Source organism: Squalius cephalus, assembly GCF_949319135.1.
Source record: "Squalius cephalus genome assembly, chromosome: 1".
In the NCBI taxonomy this organism is placed as follows: domain Eukaryota; kingdom Metazoa; phylum Chordata; class Actinopteri; order Cypriniformes; family Leuciscidae; genus Squalius; species Squalius cephalus.
The window spans coordinates 20,668,237-20,687,367 of record NC_137122.1 but is presented as its reverse complement, the minus strand read 5'-3'; the positions used below and the strand labels follow the sequence as shown (position 1 = coordinate 20,687,367).

The window sequence follows — 19,131 nt, the reverse complement described above, 5'->3', positions numbered from 1 at the left end:
CATGAGCTGAGATCCAGGTTTGATTTCATGTGTTCTGCAGTTTGATGTGAATATGAATACAAACTGGATTATATCAAGATGATTTTCACATTATTTATTATCAGAATGAGTTCTGCTGTTCCTCGTCAGACTTCAACAGGTTGTCCAGTTTTGGCGGTGACGAGGGCGGAATCTCCCAGTTCTGTGGCAGGAAGTGGAAGTCCGTGCTCCGCCCACCCGTTGCACAGGCTCCGCCCACAGGCCCCCGCGCTGACTGGCACTTCCTGTGTCTGGCCGTTGAGATGCAGCCAGGGGGCTTCCTCTTCCTGTTCAACCGCTGTCGTTGTGTGAGGTGTAGTGTCCTTTTCACCTGCTGGACAGGAAAACAACACTGACTAGTGAGTTTGTTAGAACAAACAGCTGATTTATACTGTGGCCACTTGCTAACTAGATTTCCCCAAGAAAAGTCCTCACTATTACCATACTTGAGTGTTGTGGTTGCTGGGGTGTTGCTATGCAGTTCTAAAGTGTTCCAAGTGGTTTTCGGTGTGTTGTCATGTAGTTCCAGTGTGTTCTGGGTGTTTTTTTTTTAGTGTTGCTATGCAGGTCTAAAGTGTTCCAAGTGGTTTTCGGTGTGTTGTCATGTTGTTCCAGTGTGTTCCGAGTGTTTTTTAGTGTGTTGTCATGCAGTTCTAAAGTGTTCTGGGTGTTTTTTTTTTTTAGTGTTGCCATGCAGTTCTAAAGTGTTCCGAGTGGTTTTTAGTGTTGCTAAGCAGGTCTAAAGTGTTCCGAGTGGTTTTCGGTGTGTTGTCATGTAGTTCTTAAGTGTTCTGGATGTGTTTTTTTTAGTGTTGCCATGCCGTTCTAAAGTGTTCCGAGTGTTTTTTAGTGTTGCTATGCAGTTCTAAAGTGTTCCGAGTGGTTTTCGGTGTGTTGTCATGTAGTTCTAAAGTGTTCTGGGTGTTTTTTTTTAGTGTTGCCATGCCGTTCTAAAGTGTTCTGAGTGGTTTTTAGTGTTGCTAAGCAGGTCTAAAGTGTTCCGAGTGGTTTTCTGTGTGTTGTCATGTAGTTCCAATGTGTTCCGAGTGTTTTTTAATGTGTTGAAATGCATTTCTAAAGTGTTCTGGGTGTTTTTTTTAGTGTTGCTATGCAGTTCTAAAGTGTTCCGAGTGTTATTTAATGTGTTGAAATGCAGTTCTAAAGTGTTCCAAGTGTTTTTTAATGTGTTGCTATGCAGTTCTAAAGTGTTCCGAGTGTTATTTAATGTGTTGAAATGCAGTTCTAAAGTGTTCCGAGTGTTATTTAATGTGTTGAAATGCAGTTCTAAAGTGTTCCAAGTGTTTTTTAATGTGTTGTCATGCAGTTCTAATGTGTTCCGAGTGTTTTTTAATGTGTTGAAATGCAGTTCTAAAGTGTTCCGAGTAATTTTTTTGCGTGTTGCCATTCAGTTCTAAAGTGTTCAGAGTGTTTTTAATGTGTGTTGCTATGCAGGTGTTAAGGTGTTCTAGTGTTACAGGTTTCATCACTATCAGCACTAGTAATAGTGTTGTGACTGAGAAAACAGTACTAAAAGTGGATATTTGTCATCTTTCAGTGTTATTTCTCAGAGGGATAAAGGTTTGCATAACACTCAGACAGGTTCTGTTTCACAGGGTTAAACTGCTGTGTTCTTATGAATCATGGTGCATTATGATTCAGAAAACACAACAGATTTCACACCTGATCTCACTGATGACGGTGTGCTCTGAGACCACACAAAAGCAGGAACGTAAGGTTGGCCTTGACACGATGGAGCGACACATAACAGAGAATATAAGTGATCTGACAGGAACTGCATCAGATGAGAGGTCGAGACTAAGACGAAAGGCATTCTACAGTTGTGATTCACTCATATTCGCCCTCAGCACTGAATCATTCTAATCACATATAAACACTGAACTCTCTGACTTCTCGCACGAGTCTGAAAATGCTGGGCTTAAATTTAGCTCACGGGTGTCGTTGGGTTCTTCCGCTGGTTTAAGAGTTGCGTTCTGCGTCCTGAGGTAACGGATGCATGCGTGTGTGTGTGTGTGTGTGATGAAGACGTGAGACATGGGACAGTCCCTGAAGACCCCTCACCACCCTCCTGACCCCACGAGAGGAACAGAAACTCACTGAAGTGTGTGTGTGAGGTTTCGTTGGGTAGAAACTCCTTTATTGGACCTCTTGGGCCGTTCACACTGAATACACTTTTGCATTCCATCGTTCTGCTTTTCCATTGTTTTTATACATCTTTTTTTATTTTAACCTCCTTTAACTTGAGAGCTGCGTTTTTAGAGCGCCCTGTCAACCAATACTGCTATTAACTACCGTAAGTACTGTTCGCGTGTTGGTCAAAAATGACCGGATGTTTTACATTTTTTATTTTAATGAAATTATTGTAGGACCTACTAGGCTATATTTTAGTTTGATAATGTTTTTATTTAATATTTTGTATTTTTAGGGGATGTGATGGTACTAAATCATATTTATGCAGTTGTTATAATCCCTTTATTCCCTTTTTGAGCATAGACCTGAAAATTACATTTCCAGCTTAAACTTGTAAATCTTGAATGCTTTGGAGGCAGACTGAAGTTTTGTCTCTTTTTAAAAACGACAACTCGCAGATTATTGCTGAAAACGTGAAAAAAAGAAATTTAAAAAGTGAACTTTAATTATTATTATTATTATTTTTTATATATTTATTGCAATGAAAAATGCACAAAGATACAATTTCATGAATGCCATATCTAAACAAGTTGTGCTCAAAATTTTAGGTTGATAGCTCAAAAAAATGAGCTTTCAGTGAGATTTTGTTTGCGCGCAGTACCAAACGCTTCCACTAAATGAAAGTCGTCATTCATTCATTTCCAATGCGCTCATTTTTAATTGTGAACAATACAAGCATGACTATTGTTTTCGGGACCATTTAATCTTTTTGAATCATGTCAACATTTTTTTTTTTGTGTGTTCACACAGCAAGTGCCAAAACCTTTACCAAGTTTCGTACCATTCAGATAAAGTAAAAAATAAAATATAAAAATAACCAAAGAGCAGCAGAGGGTTAAAGACATCCATCCATATGAGTTTAAGCTGGAAATTTAATTTCAGATCTGTGCTTAAAAAGTGAATAAATGGATTATAATTACTGTTTGTTTGTTAAGAGCCCAACTAATGGAAACACCGATCAGCGTTATGGTGACTTCAAATGAAACAGAGTTAAACCTTTGTGAATTCTCAATAAAAACTTTTGTAGATGTTGTGGAGTTGTTTAATCCTCCTCTGCTGATATCTTCAGAGATTTAACGTCTTCTTTTCTCTTCAGTTGATTTCATCTAAGACTGTGTCTGGAAGTCAGTTGTAGGCTATTTCTTGTTCAGTTCAGCTGTTATTTCTCTATGAAGTCGGATGGATTCTGATTGGCTGTCAGTGTTTTAATCGTTCATCAGCTGCAGAAGTCAGTTATAGTTGTTGTTGTGAATGGGACTTTAGTACCTGTGTTCTGTGAGGTCCTGGTGTGACGTTTGTAGATGATGAACCAGAGGAGCAGCACCAGAACCGAGCCGCTGGCGAGCAGCCCAACACAGATCCACACGCCGGGGTTGATGGCGAGCCAGGACTGATGCTGACCCGGACCCGGACCCGGACCTCTGGTGCTCAACACGGGTGGAGGAACCGCTACACACACACACACACACACACACACACACACACACACAAACACACATCTCAACATCCACGAGCAGCCAGGAAGTAGATTATACAGCAGCAGATTCACTCACCTGACGTCAGTCCCAGGGATTTAAGAGAGATGCATTGTCTGAGCAGAGAATCCCAGCGAAACCCAGAAGCACACGATCTCTTCTCCATCACTGCTGATATAAAACTGAGGAGACCAGAGAGATCATGAGAGGTGAAGGAGAGCAGCGCAGCGACGTTTCACTTCTTCATTTGAGATGTCGGAGAGAATGAATCACTGAACGAGTCTCTAGAGACAAAAAGACCAGCAGAAGAGAGAGACGGAGAGAAACGAGAGGAAACCCAACTTTATTTTTAACCACATGTTGTTTTCTGCAGTTCTTCATAACAGAACATAAACCAAACATTTTATATAAACTGTGGCTCCAAAAAGTATCTGTTCACTTTTAAATGTCTGAATTTGATTCGTCAGATCAAGTGTCTTTATTTTCAGGAGCCTCAAAATTACTGTAGGAGATTAAAAAGTCATTATTATAAGATAAAATGACAATGAAATAGTCAAAATATGACATAAAAGAGATAACTGACAATGTCTTATGATATAAAAAGTTGAGATTATGAGAAAAAAACGAAAGTGAGACATGAAAAAGTCAAAATTATGAGATAAAAAAGGTAAAAAAGGACAAAATGCCAAATATGCAATAAGTTAAAATTGTCAAGTCAAAATTGATGTAAAATGACAAGGATGTCATTTGACAAGTCAAAATATAAAAGTCAAAATTGACTAAATGTCTTAATTATGGTATAAAAAGTTGAGATCATGAGAAATAGTCAAAATATGAGAAAAAAGTCAAAATTGACAAAAATGTCACAGCTGTGAAATAAAAGGTAAAAACTTTAGAAAAGGTTACAAAATGGTAGAAATGATGATAAAAGGTAGAAATGATGACAAAATTGACAATGTCAATTATGAACAAGTTAAAACTATAAAAAACGCGAAATTATGACAAAAAGACAAAATGATCTTCATCTTAAGAACTAAATCTGTTTTATCAAACAAATGTCTGTCTGTTTTGATTGTAAATTGTTTGTGCATCTTTGCTATAAATGATACTTGAAGTAATATTTTGTATCTCATATGACATTCATAAGCCTTTTTACATATTCAAATACTGCGTGTTCACTACTGTGTGGTCTAGTTGCTAATAGTTCACTTAAAAATGTACATTTTCTCATTTTCCTGATTTTCTTCTGCATAACAATTTATGTTGGGGTAACAACTTCGGACCCCATTGACTCTCATTGTGTGGGTAAAAAGAGGCCTTTTTCAAAATATCCTCTATTGTGTTCCACCCTTGCGTGTGTAAAACTGTTCAACCTTTAAAACACACATGGACATCGAAGTTTAACTTGCGTTTTCGATTTCCTCACCACAAAAACACACATTTTCCTTTTGCCCTTAATGTTTAAAAAAACGAGAGAGAGAGAGAGAGAGAGAGAGAGAGAGAGAGAGAGAGAGAGAGAGAGAGAGAGAGAGAGAGAGAGAGAGAGAGAGAGAGAGAGAGAGAGAGAGAGAGGAAACCCCAACAAGAGACAGAGAAACAGATGAATTTGATCTAATACATCCAGCGGGTTGCGACTTAAACATATTTGAAATAAGACAAAACAAGACTTTCAAATAAGCTAAAACTACTATTAAATCTAATTTAATTAAATATACAATTTAATTCATTCCCTCAAGAACTATCAGTTTTATTTCAGAACCAGGATTCACATGGTCTTGGAGAACCTGGATATATGAGGGAATATCAAAAGTGTGATGATTTTTAGAAAAGTCATGGAAAATTATGACTTTTATTAAAAAATTAATAAAATCATTAAGAATCAAAGAAATGAATGAAATCTTTTTTCTTTTTCTTGGAAATAAATAATATCTTTTAAAAATAGGAAGAAAATCAAGAAAATCAACAGCTGAAATCTTTAAGAATCAATCAAATATGGAAATCAAAATCTTTAAAAATCATTGAAATTTTTTAAATTTTAAAGTGATGGAAGTTTCTAGAATGAATTTTTCTTGTCATGTCGAGCTCTGAAGATTTGATCGGTATTTTATATATTTTATCATTTAAAAAAATAAATAATCATGAATGACTGTAAAAGTTACTTGTCATAAAGAGTGTGAATCCTGAAAAACATGCAGTTCTCGAAACTTCTGAAATTACAGAAATTTAATAATTTTACTATAATGCCACTATTAGTTTCTGTAAATTAAATGTTGTAAAATGAGCAGCTTTATTATTACATGGGAAGCACCAGAAATATCTTCCTTCAGCCTTCGAATATCATCTTCAAACAGTCAGAAATGTGTAGAATTACTGTAATAGTAAAACAGAAATGTAACCTCTACAAGCAGCAAAGACTAGAGCTCCAACATGTGTCTTTTACTTCACTGTGTAAATGTGTTTGTGACAATCTACCAAACCTTCATTGCTCTCTCAGTGGTTTGTTGCTTTCAAACTCTTTGATGGTCCAAAGCTTCAATTGAACACGAGAAGAAACAAGTGAAACCCAACAAAAACACTCAACACTGAGAAATGAAGTGCATTCGTTCATTGGTTGAATCAGAGAAAAGCACAGATCAGAGTACAAACATCCAGACATGAGGAATCATTCACACTGTAATACTACCAGAGGCACTTTAGACTGGCGTTCCCTGAGAGAAAACATCTTCACTGGAAGAGACGTCAACTAGACATTAGAGTCGCTCAGACACTTTGTTTTTCTGCTCGTGTTGTTCGTCAGGACTCCATTCCAAACAAACCTTCCTCACTTTAAACATGCCATTAAACACACATTTATGGCACATAAGAAAACAATCATGCTTCTCTAAAGTCATATTTATGACAAAAAAAATCTAAATTATGACATTACATACTAAAGTACAGTATATGAGTTTCAACATTGTCAGAAATATGACTGATATGTATGACAAAATGTCAAAATTAAGACAATGTTGAAATTCATATACTCAAAATGTCAATAATGACATGTCAAAAATTGACAAAGAAAGTCCAAATTTGACATACTAAGTAATTTTTATGACATAAACAGTAAAAAAAAAAAAAAAAAAAAAAAGGAACATTTATGACAAGTCAAAAGAAAAACAACCATGCTTCGGTAAATCTATGATGAAAAGTCGAAATTATTACATACTAAACTGACTTACAAGCTCAATCATTTATATCATAATTATGACTACTTACGCCATCCTTTTGACTAAATATGACTTATTAGTATGTCATAATTTAGACTTTTCATCTCATAAATGTCATAATTTATATTTTTTATGTCATAAATATGATTTAGTGTCATAATTTCAACTTATGCCCTAATCATGACTTTCATAATTTAGATTTTACATCTGAAAAATATGATTTCAACTTTATATCTCACAATGATAACTTTGTCATAACGTCAACTTTTCATCTCATGAATTTAGACTTTTCTTGTGATAACTATGCTTCGGTAAGTCATAATTATGACATAAGTAGTCGAAATTATGACAAGTCATTGTTGACTCACAAGCTCTTTAATCTGTCATAATTATGAATATTTATGCCATCATTTTGACTCATAAATATGACTTAGTATGTCATAATTTAGATTTTTCACCTCACGAATGTGACTTGAATATGAATATGACTTTTTGTGATAACTATGATTAACCAAAGCATGATTTTCCCCTTATGCAGCAGAAAAGGGCTCCCATAGCAATAAAAACACAGTGTGCACTAAATCATTACGATTAACTTCCCTCAATCCATCAATTAAAAGAGGCGTAGACAGTCCTGGACTGATTGTCAAATGACGGCTGAGGAGTTTAGCGTTCAGAATAAAAGCTGATTGGACAGATTGAAGGGCTCAGATTGGTTTTAGCGACAGTGAACTCCCATGATCCTCAGGGGCGGTAGAGCTGCGGCTGCATGCTGACGAAGCTGAAGTTGTATCTGAGAGGAAGCCCCTGGTGTGTCGTGCTGTTGAAGGCGTCCCAGGAGAACACGGGGAGCCCTCCTTCAGTGGTGGGACCGTTCAGCGCCTCCGCCACGAACCCCCGAGCCATGAGCAGATCCGTCACCTGACCAGAGGACAACAGAGAGTCAGGAGCAGAGAACGCATGAGCTGATTGGCTGATGGAGTGGGTCAGCTGACCAGAGAAGCTGAGAACTCAATCTGATTGGCTGATAGAGTGGGTCAGCTGACCTTGGTGTCGTAACATCCTTCAGGACTGGCGTTATGCTCGCGCAGGTCGTTGCGACAGCAGATGGACTTACACGGGTCGCCCTTCGAGTACGGGTCGTTCTTATAATCTGAGGACACATTCAGGACATCGTCAGACAGTGATTGACAGGTACTAATTATATAATATATGACTTTCACTTTGTGATATTTAAAGGCTAAATAATTTTTTTTCTTTTAAATAATAAAACAAATGAAAGTTATTCTATTTTGACTTATTTCTATTAAAACTTAAATCAAACTGAAATAAACAATGATACATTAATTGTATTTTATTGTTAACAATAAAATACCAGGATTAAAACATTAGCTTATTTCTTTTTGTAGATACGACCAGGGTTATTATCGTTAAACAAACACAAAAACATAAAATTTGCTATTTAAAGTAAAATAAATAAATAAATAAATAAATAAATAAATATATATATATTTTTTTTTTTATCACACACACGTAAATGTGTGTAATATATATAACTTGAATGCATTGTATTTCACTTACCAAGGCAATTTCTAATTTTCATTTAGTTTTTAACTTGTAGCAAAATAACTAAAAATAAAATAAAAAATTGTAAACTATATAAACATTTTTAAAATGACAACACACACTTAGTAAAATTAACAAAAACTACAATGAAAATGGAAAATACAAAAAAACCCCCGAATTCTCTCTCTCTCTCTCTCTCAAAATATTTCTAATTTTAATTTAGTTTAACTTGAAGTGCTAAAAAAACTAAAATGGAAATAGTAATTAATAAGTATATAGAACATTTTTAAAAATATTAATAAAAATGACTGCACCACAAAATGACTAATACTTTAACTACAATCAAAAATGAAAATTAAAAAGACAAAAAAAAAAAACCTAATACAAAATATTAATAAAAACTACCATAGTATATCAATAAGGATACATACATATTTTTACATACATATCTATTTTTTTAAGTCCTATTCCATAAGTGACATCACCAGGACTCAAAGTCAACACTTGCTAGACTAGTGCGGTGTAACCGATTGGTTGTGCGGGGGTTGCTATGGTTACCGTTGTATCTCATGATGTGTTTGAGGGTGGTCAGGTCGCTCACTGAAGACTGATCGCGGCGGAAGATCTTGGCGCGAGGGCAAAGGTCATAAGAAAAGTCCTCGCCGTACTTCTTCCACATCTGCTCGTACCCGCTCAGATCGTAGACCTTACGGTGGAACGGCACGTTGTAGGACGGCCAGTAACCTGCAGGACGCACACATTTAATGTTTCATTTCACGCCAGAATAACAATAAAGAGCAATGAAACTGAAGCCCGTGTGAGTCTGACCTCTGCGCAGCGTCTGCGTCTGGTCCGAATACTCCACCAGTCCCGGGATCTGCTCGACCACGGTCAGCGCCCCGTCATCCAGATGGCTGCCCAGACTCACTTTACTGGAGTCCACAACCATGTACTGGTTATTATATGTGCCTGATGGAGAGATTCAGCACTGGATCAGAGCGCTGATTCACATTACACCAGTACAGCAGACTGAGTCTAGACTGAACACGCACTAAAGCCAAAAACGGGCTTCGTCAAGTACATAAAACATCAGCTGACCAGTAGCTTTATTAGGAACTGCAACTTGACACTTGGGTTAAAGAGTTAAATAGTAGAAATTATAATCTGACCATCATGGGCATAAGTAAAAAAAAAAAGAAAACAAAAAAAAAAAGACAGATATAGATGTGTATATACAGTATATGTAATATATATATATATAAAAAAAATTATATTTAATCTTAAATTATATACTACTCCATAAATAGTATTTTTTTATTTATTTAAAAATAAAACAGGGTTTTTTTAAGGAGTCGTTTTCGATGAAGCCACTCCTTCTGAAATACGAAATGTGCTGTGATTTGTAAGCTGGCCCTGTGTGTTGTGATTGGCAGCGCTTTCAGGAAATGTCCTGGCCCTTATTTAACTGCAAGTTCTTCTCTAGTGTAAACATTAAGGATGGCGTCAATTTCAAACCAATTCGAACCCGATTCAGACCCTGACAATGTTGACAAACAAGAGGATCGTGCAGAACAGATTTCACGTACAGACTTTTCACAGGACGGCAAGCACGGATTTCACAGGACGTTTCAGAGTGGTATGTTTTTTGTACTTTTCTTGTACATTATAGATTCAATGCTATCCACTATTTACTCGTGATATTTGTTGGAAAACTAAGGTAATACAAACAGTAATCGATCACAAAATGATGGATAATTTTCCTAAGGAGAAGTGAACTGTCTTACAAAAGCTACAGTTAACAAGCTGTTCTCCATAAAACGTGAAGTGCACAGATAAACACTGGGGTTATAATGTTCAGGAACAGTGTTTAAAATAAGTTAACCACTCTTAAAGGAGAACTCCGGTCAATTTTAACATTGAGCTCATTTTATTGTACATTTGGAGTGCTGTCAATACAGAGAACAACGACAAAAATCAGTGTTGCCTACACCGAGTTATTCTATTTTTAAAATTTGCACCCTGTTGACTTCAATGGGGCAAGTACTAAACCTGCTTTTAGCCTCTTAACATCCTTGATGTGTCATTACAAGTGCACAGAAAATGTGAGTGATTCCTTCTGAGTGAACACGAGTGAGTCTGACTGCAGTAGATGTAAAAGATATGTATAAAAATGATGTTATTTAAGCCAGCGCAAATACCTGTTTACATCCTGTTTTTCGGTTGAAGTCCAAAGTAGTCGATTGCCGAGTTCACGCGCGTGATCATAGGTAACTAAACCTATGCGCGTGAACTCGGCAATCGACTACTTTGGACTTCAACCGAAAAACAGGATGTAAACAGGTATTTGCGCTGGCTTAAATAACATCATTTTTATACATATCTTTTACATCTACTGCAGTCAGACTCACTCGTGTTCACTCAGAAGGAATCACTCACATTTTCTGTGCACTTGTAATGACACATCAAGGATGTTAAGAGGCTAAAAGCAGGTTTAGTACTTGCCCCATTGAAGTCAACAGGGTGCAAATTTTAAAAATAGAATAACTCGGTGTAGGCAACACTGATTTTTGTCGTTGTTCTCTGTATTGACAGCACTCCAAATGTACAAAAAAATGAGCTCAATGTTAAAATTGACCGGAGTTCTCCTTTAAGTTCGTCAGGCTTAGGAAGGTCAAACAAATGAGTTTTGGAAAAGTGGAAAAACAGCATCTATTTGACACCGCGGCAATACTGTCTTCTCTATGTGATTCTGTGGGTGGAGATTATTTAAATGAGGAGCATTATGACTTCACAAGATCCAGATAAAGCGTGTTGTAAAGTGAAAAGTGGATTCTGTTAAATTAAATATCTCCCTTTGAGCTTTGTAACCTTGCAGATCTTTTTTTATACTCAAACAGCAACAGTACACACTCACTAAAGTTGAAAAAAAGAAAAAAAAACATATGACCCCTTTATATATATATATATATATAATATGTTTCTGACCGGAGTTGTATCTGGAGAAGGTCTGCGCCCACTGCTCTCCAGTCTGTGCCAGTACGTGTGCCAGTCGAACCCTGTGCCAGGAGAACAGACTGGCAGGAGTGATGTAGGAGTACAGCGAGGTGTTGAAGACGTTATTCGTGGTCTGGGTCATCATCAAACCGCTGCCCAGCAGATAGAAATCATCCAGAGACACCAGGAACCCTGAACACACAGTCACAGACACAAGCATAAATAAGAAATAAAATATTAAAACTGGACAGTATATATATATATATATATATATATATATATTGCCCACTATTTTTCCCTACTCAAACAAATCAATAAATTAATGAACCAATAAACCAATGAACAAATGAATCAATGAACCAATGATTCAATGAACCAACAAATCTATTGTCTTGTCCAAATACCCACACTTGCGGTCTTTGCACTTCACCATTGTCTACTTGCATTTCCTATATTTGGCTCAAGTGTTAAAGTAGGCGTAAAGACTGCAAGTGTGTGTAGAACTTTTGATTACTCGATGGGACACTTTTAGTAATGCAAGTGTTTACAGAGCTTTTATTTATTATATTTCCAATACATTGCATTTTAAAATAAACTTCTACATGTCTGTTCAGTAGTCGCTATGTAACTAACAGAAGATTTTAAATTTTAAAATTGTGGCGCTTCTAATTAAGTGATAAAAACAGTTGCAAATGTTGTACAAAATAGGCCTACACATATCATACTCATCTTTGCAGTGCACCAATAAAATGTGCTACACTTTTATGCTTTTACTACCGAATTATATGCATCTAATTATTTTAAATTACAGTGGAATGTTTTCCTCAACATCTTGTGATTTCGGGGCATGAGTTCCCGAACATAGGGTGACCACCTGCTAATAAGCCCAAGGGGGGACAAGGGGTATGTTTCTGAGGGACAATGTGGGACACTGTCTGGCGCGGCGGTGCCCCACTGGCAGACTCACTGATAGTGGTTTACCCATTTCTAGCACATACCACCTTGCATAGTATTAATAATGCCCTATTCTCCTAAACGTGTAATTTTTGATGTATGCTCATGAATAGGCCAACCAATGTGTATTTTTTTTCTAAATAAAGACTCATAATATTTTGAACATTCAATGAATTGACAGATGTACTTCCACTTAAGATTTACTATTTAATTTTATTTATTTTTCATTACAATTTATTTACTTTAAATAAATTAATAAATTATAATATAAATTTATAGGATTAACAGGAATTGTAGTTGCTCAACACCACAGGAACAGTTAAAAAAAAAGTATTTAAAAAAAATACGATTGACCTCGTATTCCCTCCCTCCATGTCCGATTGAGAAGGACGTTTTGCAAAGGTCACAAAAAGCCCTCTCGGTATCCCCCTCAACACCTTTCAGCCACAAATATTCATTTCCCCATTCTTGTTTCTTGTACTCACACCTTCTCTTTTTAATTGATGATGACGGTGCCTCTCAGTCTCTTTCTCGAATTTTTCGAATTGGAAAGCGCGCATCTGAAAGTTCCTTCCTTCCAAGTGTGTCTGGTATGCGCGTGCGTGCGCTGTCATGACAACAACGAAAAAGTTGACAACAACCTAGTCAGCAGTTCAACTGAGGAGTGGGTGTGGCAACAATAGCGTGCTGAACTGTCAAGTAATGTTCGTTTGTCTGCTTGGGGCTCGAGTATATAGAGCGACCAACTTTTTTTTGAGCAAGCATAGATTATGCGTGACACGGTCTCAATTTGCGTGACGCGTGAATTGGGCTTCAAACGCTGTGCGCGCACGCGCTACGCGGGACGGGTGGTCACCCTACCCGAACATAATGCATGATGGGATACGCTTAGCTCCGAAGCAGTATTGGAGATAGTGTGGGTTTAGTGTGCATTAAGGGCTCTGCACGTTGGCATTTTTAAGACATGGGACAGTCTTGCACATTTACTTCCTGTTGCTTGCACACGCTCTCAAGTGGCCAAGACCCCAAAGTGTGGGTATTTGGACAGAGCAAATAAACCAATAAACCTTTGAACCAATGAATCAATGAACCAATGAGTCAATGAACCGAATGAACAAATGAATCAATGAACAAATGAATCAATGAACAAGTGAATCAATGAACAAATTAATCAATGAACCGAATGAACAAATTAATCAATGAACAGATGAGTCAATGAACAAACAAATCAATGAACAAATGAATCAAATGAATCAATAGTCCATACCAGGGTAGCTGCTGAAGGACAGTTTCCCGGTGGCTGTGTGTGGTTCGCTCAGCTTGAAGTCCCAGTGTTTGTAGATGCGCATGGTGGCGGCGAACGTGTACCAGCTGGAGTGAGCGAACAACAGGTTCTCATAGCCGGGCAGCATCTGAAACACACGGCGAGTGTGAGAAAACATCACATCAGCTGGCTTCTGATGTCCTTCATGAACTTCACTGATGTTACCTTTATGAGCGCGGAGCAGTGGCCCATCGGAGGAGCTTTATACTGCCTCATGACGGGCATCTCACCGGGCACCAGCGCCGGGATCAGATCCAGCAGATCCCCCACTGCATTCAGGAACTGAATGGAGAACTGGGACAGAGGCTACAGAGAGAGACACACACACACACACACACACACACACACACACACACACACACACACACACACACACACACACACACACACACACACACACACACACGTAAACGTCTGATAAGAGAGAACGAGCAAAACATACTTCAGCTTCAACAGATGCAAACATGCCATTCAGAAACAAGATGCAAATATGAACAAGCACTGACTAGTGCTAATAAACCTTCATTTAAATAAAACTGTTATACTTGTATTTCAATTGAAATGTTTGTCATTTTTAAGTAAGTAATAGAAAAGAAATACAGGAAACAGAGCTTTAATAAAAAAGATGTTTGCCATTTTCTAAAGTAAGAAATAAGACAAATACAGGAAATAGAGCTTAAAACACAAAAATAATTAAAGTTAGAAAAAAAAACAGGAAGAGATTTAATAAAACAAACAAACAAAAAAACTTTGGATGTTTGTCATTTTCCCCAGTAAGAAGTGGAAAAAATACAGGAACTAGAGCTTTAAACAAAAAAATAAAAACATTTTAAATGTTTGTCATTTAAGTGAGAAATGGGAAAAATACAGGAAATAGCTTACATTTTTCCCCCTATTTCTAACTCAAATGACATAAACATCTAAAAAGTTACTATTTTTGTGTTTAAGCTCTAGTTCCTGTATTTTTCCCATTTCTTACTTTGGAAAATGACAAACTAAGTTTTTTTATAACCATTCCCTGTTTTTTTTTCCTTTTCTAACTTTAATTATTTTTGTGTTTTAAGCTCTATTTCCTGTATTATTATTTTTTTGTTCAAATTTCTTATTATTCTATTTTACATCTCTTACTTTGAAAAATGACTTGAACATCTAAAAGTTTTGTTTTTGTTTTCTAGAGTAATTTTTAAAGAGATAAACGCTGTTAATCTTCTCAGTTCCTCGTCTCACCTTCCTGCCCTGTTGTTTGGCCCAGTCGGTCACTCCGGCCTGCAGCCCGTCCAGCTGCGCCAGAATCAGGCCCGTGTGAATCCACAGAGGATCAGTGGTGTTACGCGTCACCTGACGCCGAGTCCACTCGTCCTGCTTACTACAACACCACAGACAGAATCAACACACACCGTACGGAGCAAACACAGGACAGACACACACAGGGGAGAGCGGCACTCACGCCATGAAGCGCTTCACGGCCACCAGGGTTTTGGGATTCTGGATCAGCTGCGGGTACATGTTGGTGTAATGATCCAAAATCTGCCTAAAACACAACAAAGTGTCATTCCAATTAATCCCACTTTTTTACTCATATCAAACTATATTTTAGCTCAAATAAATCATACATCGAATTATTATTTTTAAATATTTATATTTTCAATTAATACTTTAATATACTGTGAAAGAAGTCTTGCTGGGAACACTGATATTTTAATATTATAACTATAATATACTAATTTATTTATTTCAGAGTTAAATTTCTAGTAATTTTAGTAAATCTAGTGTGGTGTCATTTTTTTATATTTTTCTAAAATATCAATAGAGTTTTGTATTAATTTTATTAATTTTTTATTACTTTTGCCAGTTTTATTTTTATTTTGTTGTTTTGTGTTTTAATTATTATAAAGCTTTAATTTCTTTATTTTTAAGTTTAACTTTTTATTTATTTAGAAATGTTAGTGCTTCAACAGTCAGAATGTCACACTGAAAAAAAGCACTTGATTAAACTTTTCTGCAAATGTAAGTGAATTGTGTTTATTATTATTATTATTTTGAATTAGCTTTAATTATTATATTTAGAATTGTCATTTTAGTTAAATGTATAGTAGTTTTGTTATGCATTTTAGTCATTTTTATATTAATAATTTTGTTTTATTATATTAATATTAATATATTATATTTTTGTTATATTCATATTTTTTTTAAAATATTACTATTCAGATTTTTATTTCAGTTTTGGTTCAGTTAGTTGCCATGGCAACACTTTTAATTTTCTATTTCATATTTAGATGTTATTTTAGCTGTATTTTAATTAACACAAACATTTTTAGTTAATGATAATGGTTGATAAACCTGTTAATGAACGACAGGTCAGCGCTGACTAAAGATTAACCCAAATCTTAATCCTGAATAGAATAATTTCTACTCATTTCACAACCAAACAAATTTGCCAATCATCCGAGGGCTCATTTACATATAAAGTCGCATATTTACATATACTGGCTTAATTTTATTGGAGCAGAAACTGTTTCTGAGGGTGAAAATTTATTATGGAAAACTTCAATTATGACTGTTTTTAGTGCAAGCAACTTTGACTTACATTATAAGAGCACTTCAGAGAAACAGCCACAACTAATGTAGGACTTTTTTTAAATTAGGAAGCGATTTGCTTTGACTCAACCTCTAACTGAAGCATGCAGTTTAAGGCAGTCTAGTCTAGTACTTTACTTTATTTTTTAGTTGTTATGTTTGTAATTGTTGCTCTCCGCTCATTTATCATTTATTTTATTGCCATTGTTACTGTTATTTCTTATTTTAATATTGTTATTGTTGCTGCTACATGATGTATGGTGACCTTGAGTGATTTTAAAGGTGCCTTATTATTGTTATTATTATTATTATTATAAGGCTTGAAGTGTTTCAGACACGTACGGCGCGGTGAGGAAACCCTCCAGGTATCCGGCCGTGAACATGGTGATGGTGTCGGTCTGCGGCGTCTCCCCGTATCCCGCCCGGATCTCCAGCACACCCCATCCCGACGACGACAGCGTGTCGTTATAGTAGCCGTAAGCGCTGCCCTGCGGGTCCAGAACGCCTTGCTTCAGCACAACGGCCTTTTGGGTCGAATCCCAGTACGCAGTGGCCTTCAGCAGCGCTGGATCACACACACACACACAACAACAGTATGACGTTAATATGAGCGAAATAACAACACAACATTTATTTCCATCAAGAGGTGCATCAGTTTTTGGTCAAGATCTTGTATTGACAATGCAAGAGTCCAGCACTCTGTAAAGTCTCCTCCAGCACATCCCAAAGACTCTCACTGAGTTTAAGCTCTGGACTTCATGTGTGAAAATTACTATTCATTCTCCTCACAACCATTTGAGCCTGATGAATCTTGACATGGTCATCCTGGAAGATGGCCGTGATGTTCCTACATGGGTGTTTAAGAAATGAAAAGCTACACACTCCATCAGTTAGGGTTAGAAGAACTGGTGGCAAACATATAACATGATAGAAACATAATCACTATCACTAATGATCCAATCATAGACTAGGCCTATTTGCCCATTTAAATCCAAACAGCGACTTTTTTTTTTTTTCCTTTTCTTTGGCCAGTGTGTGTGTGTGTGTGTGTGTACATTTTATATATGTGTATTAGTGCTGGGCAATGATTAATCAAATCCAAAAGAAAAGCTTGTGTTTACATGATATAGGCTATGTATGTGTACTGTGTGTAAATATATATACAAAATAATTATACACAATTATACACACATATTATGTAAACACAAACTTTTATTTTGGATTCGATTAATCATTGCCCAGCACTAATACACAAATACACAAACAGACACACGAAAACAAAGCAAGAAACTAAGGTTCTGATTCTTCATGACTCTTAGCCATTGTGGGCGTCTGCTACTTCCTTAAAAAATATTATATGCTGTTTTTAACCATAAGAGGAACTTTATTTCAGGATATGAGATGAAAAATGAGATGAGACACCCTATTAACTAAGAATGTAAATCTATATTCAATGAGTGAATTTAAAATAATAAAACACTCAAAAATGCTTCAGTCTGACATCAATAAACTCCAATATTTTATATAATATGCCTAAATAATAATAATTTGCCTAAAACATTTTTAATCTGTTGATAGATGTGGGAGTATCAATCTTTCTACTTTCTTCCACAGAAAACAATTTTTAAGTTATAAATTCAAAGACAGACTACATTTGTTTTTATTTTGTTAGATAATTTGTAAAGCTTTTTATATTGTTAGATAAATTCGATACAAGCAAACATTTGCAAACTTAACCACTAAGGTAAGCATTTGTTTCTCATATTCTCTCAAATCCAGGTTAAAATATTACTTTAAATAAATATAAATACATAACACTTTAAACAAACCTTCTTAACTTACTACAATAACACGTTTCCAAACTCTCTTTGTTAAGTAACCATAAAGAAACAGGAGACACGGATCTCAGTTTTCAGATTGAGTTTTATAGGATCATGTGATTCTCCAGTGTGTTCATGATCAGTGTAATAGACAAACCTGCAACTTCAGCCAATTCCTCTTTAACTCAATTAAAACACACTTGACTTGAACTCTTATGAGCGAAACAAAAGCACGTGTGTTTTAAAGAGATTTACACTGAGCATATGGACGTATTATATAAAACACATGGTCATATAACATATAAAACACACTGTCGTGGAACACGAGCTTTATGAAAGTCAAGGTTAAATACGAGAGTTACTTACTGTCGCTTCTCGCTGTTGCTGCAAAACAAAAGAGAATTAAAACGCAAATGCGGTGTGTCTTGTTTGTGTCCATGTTCAGTCAGTCGCAGCCCAGAAACTGAAAATAAAGTGGGAAATCCCTCAGTAAACAGCTTCCTTGTGGCAAAACAACATTAATAAATCTGAGCGCGATCGTCAGACGAGATAATATAAAACTACGTTTAACTAAGAAGCGACTGACACTATGAACGACACAATGAACGCCGAGAAAAAGAAAAACAGTCTTCACCCCAGATGGGACTCGAACCCACAATCCCTGGCTTAGGAGGCCAGTGCCTTATCCATTAGGCCACTGGGGCGGATGATACACATTCGGAGGCGGAGACGCTTATAAAGGCGTCCAATCGGACGCCAGCGAGGCATCACGTGACCACTGCTGACGGTCGATGCGGAAGCGAAGTCGCTAGGAAAATCGTTAAGAATTAATAAAGCTTAAATGAGGAGTTAAGACTCCTTAATTCCTCGTTATAATAAATGACATGTTATTGAACTACCAATGAGATGTTAAAATGAAGATAAGTGTAAATAAATAATCAGTTTGATGAAGACTTTTGGGAAGTTAAGATGATGCTAACCGTCTG

General features: G+C 36.3%; 2 protein-coding genes across 4 annotated transcripts in view; both read right to left on the bottom strand.

Annotated features, from left to right (window-relative positions):
- The window catches only part of LOC307164850 (uncharacterized protein), a 5,815-nt gene extending 1,688 nt beyond the window's left edge, over positions 1–4,127 (bottom strand). Inside the window, exons 1-3 of one of the 3 annotated variants that reach the window (XM_079882020.1) lie at positions 3,780–4,127; positions 3,520–3,675; positions 1–370 (exon numbers count right to left, since the gene is read on the bottom strand). The exon at positions 1–370 is cut by the window's left edge and continues 1,688 nt beyond it. In XM_079882020.1, coding sequence (XP_079738146.1) covers positions 126–370; positions 3,520–3,675; positions 3,780–3,867 — 489 coding nt within the window. In that variant the 5' untranslated portion in view covers positions 3,868–4,127 and the 3' untranslated portion in view covers positions 1–125. Of the gene's footprint in view, positions 371–3,492; positions 3,676–3,779 lie in introns of all 3 variants that reach the window. The other 2 variants (XM_079882019.1, XM_079882018.1) reach the window with 2 other exon arrangements.
- A 1,837-nt stretch (positions 4,128–5,964) lies between these two features.
- plbd1a (phospholipase B domain containing 1a) lies at positions 5,965–18,870 on the bottom strand. Its single transcript, XM_079881229.1, has 12 exons — positions 18,780–18,870; positions 18,512–18,608; positions 16,668–16,890; positions 15,196–15,279; positions 14,976–15,114; positions 13,914–14,054; positions 13,692–13,836; positions 11,462–11,662; positions 9,305–9,445; positions 9,035–9,220; positions 7,957–8,063; positions 5,965–7,831 (listed from the first exon to the last, which is right to left on the bottom strand). The coding sequence occupies exons 2-12, from the start codon at positions 18,582–18,584 to the stop codon at positions 7,655–7,657; spliced, it is 1,617 nt and encodes a 538-aa protein (XP_079737355.1). The 5' UTR covers positions 18,585–18,608; positions 18,780–18,870; the 3' UTR covers positions 5,965–7,654.
- Between the last annotated feature and the right edge of the window lie 261 nt (positions 18,871–19,131).

Bases quoted from the DNA above. Each gene is read 5' to 3' on its own strand.
- plbd1a (XM_079881229.1), bottom strand. From the start codon at position 18,584: ATGGACACAAACAAGACACACCGCATTTGCGTTTTAATTCTCTTTTGT. The intron at 14,055-14,975 runs GTGAGACGAGGA...CTCTCTCTGTAG, and splicing joins CCAAACAACAGGGCAGGAAG to CCTCTGTCCCAGTTCTCCAT. The intron at 8,064-9,034 runs GTAACCATAGCA...ATGTGTCCTCAG, and splicing joins ACACATCATGAGATACAACG to ATTATAAGAACGACCCGTAC.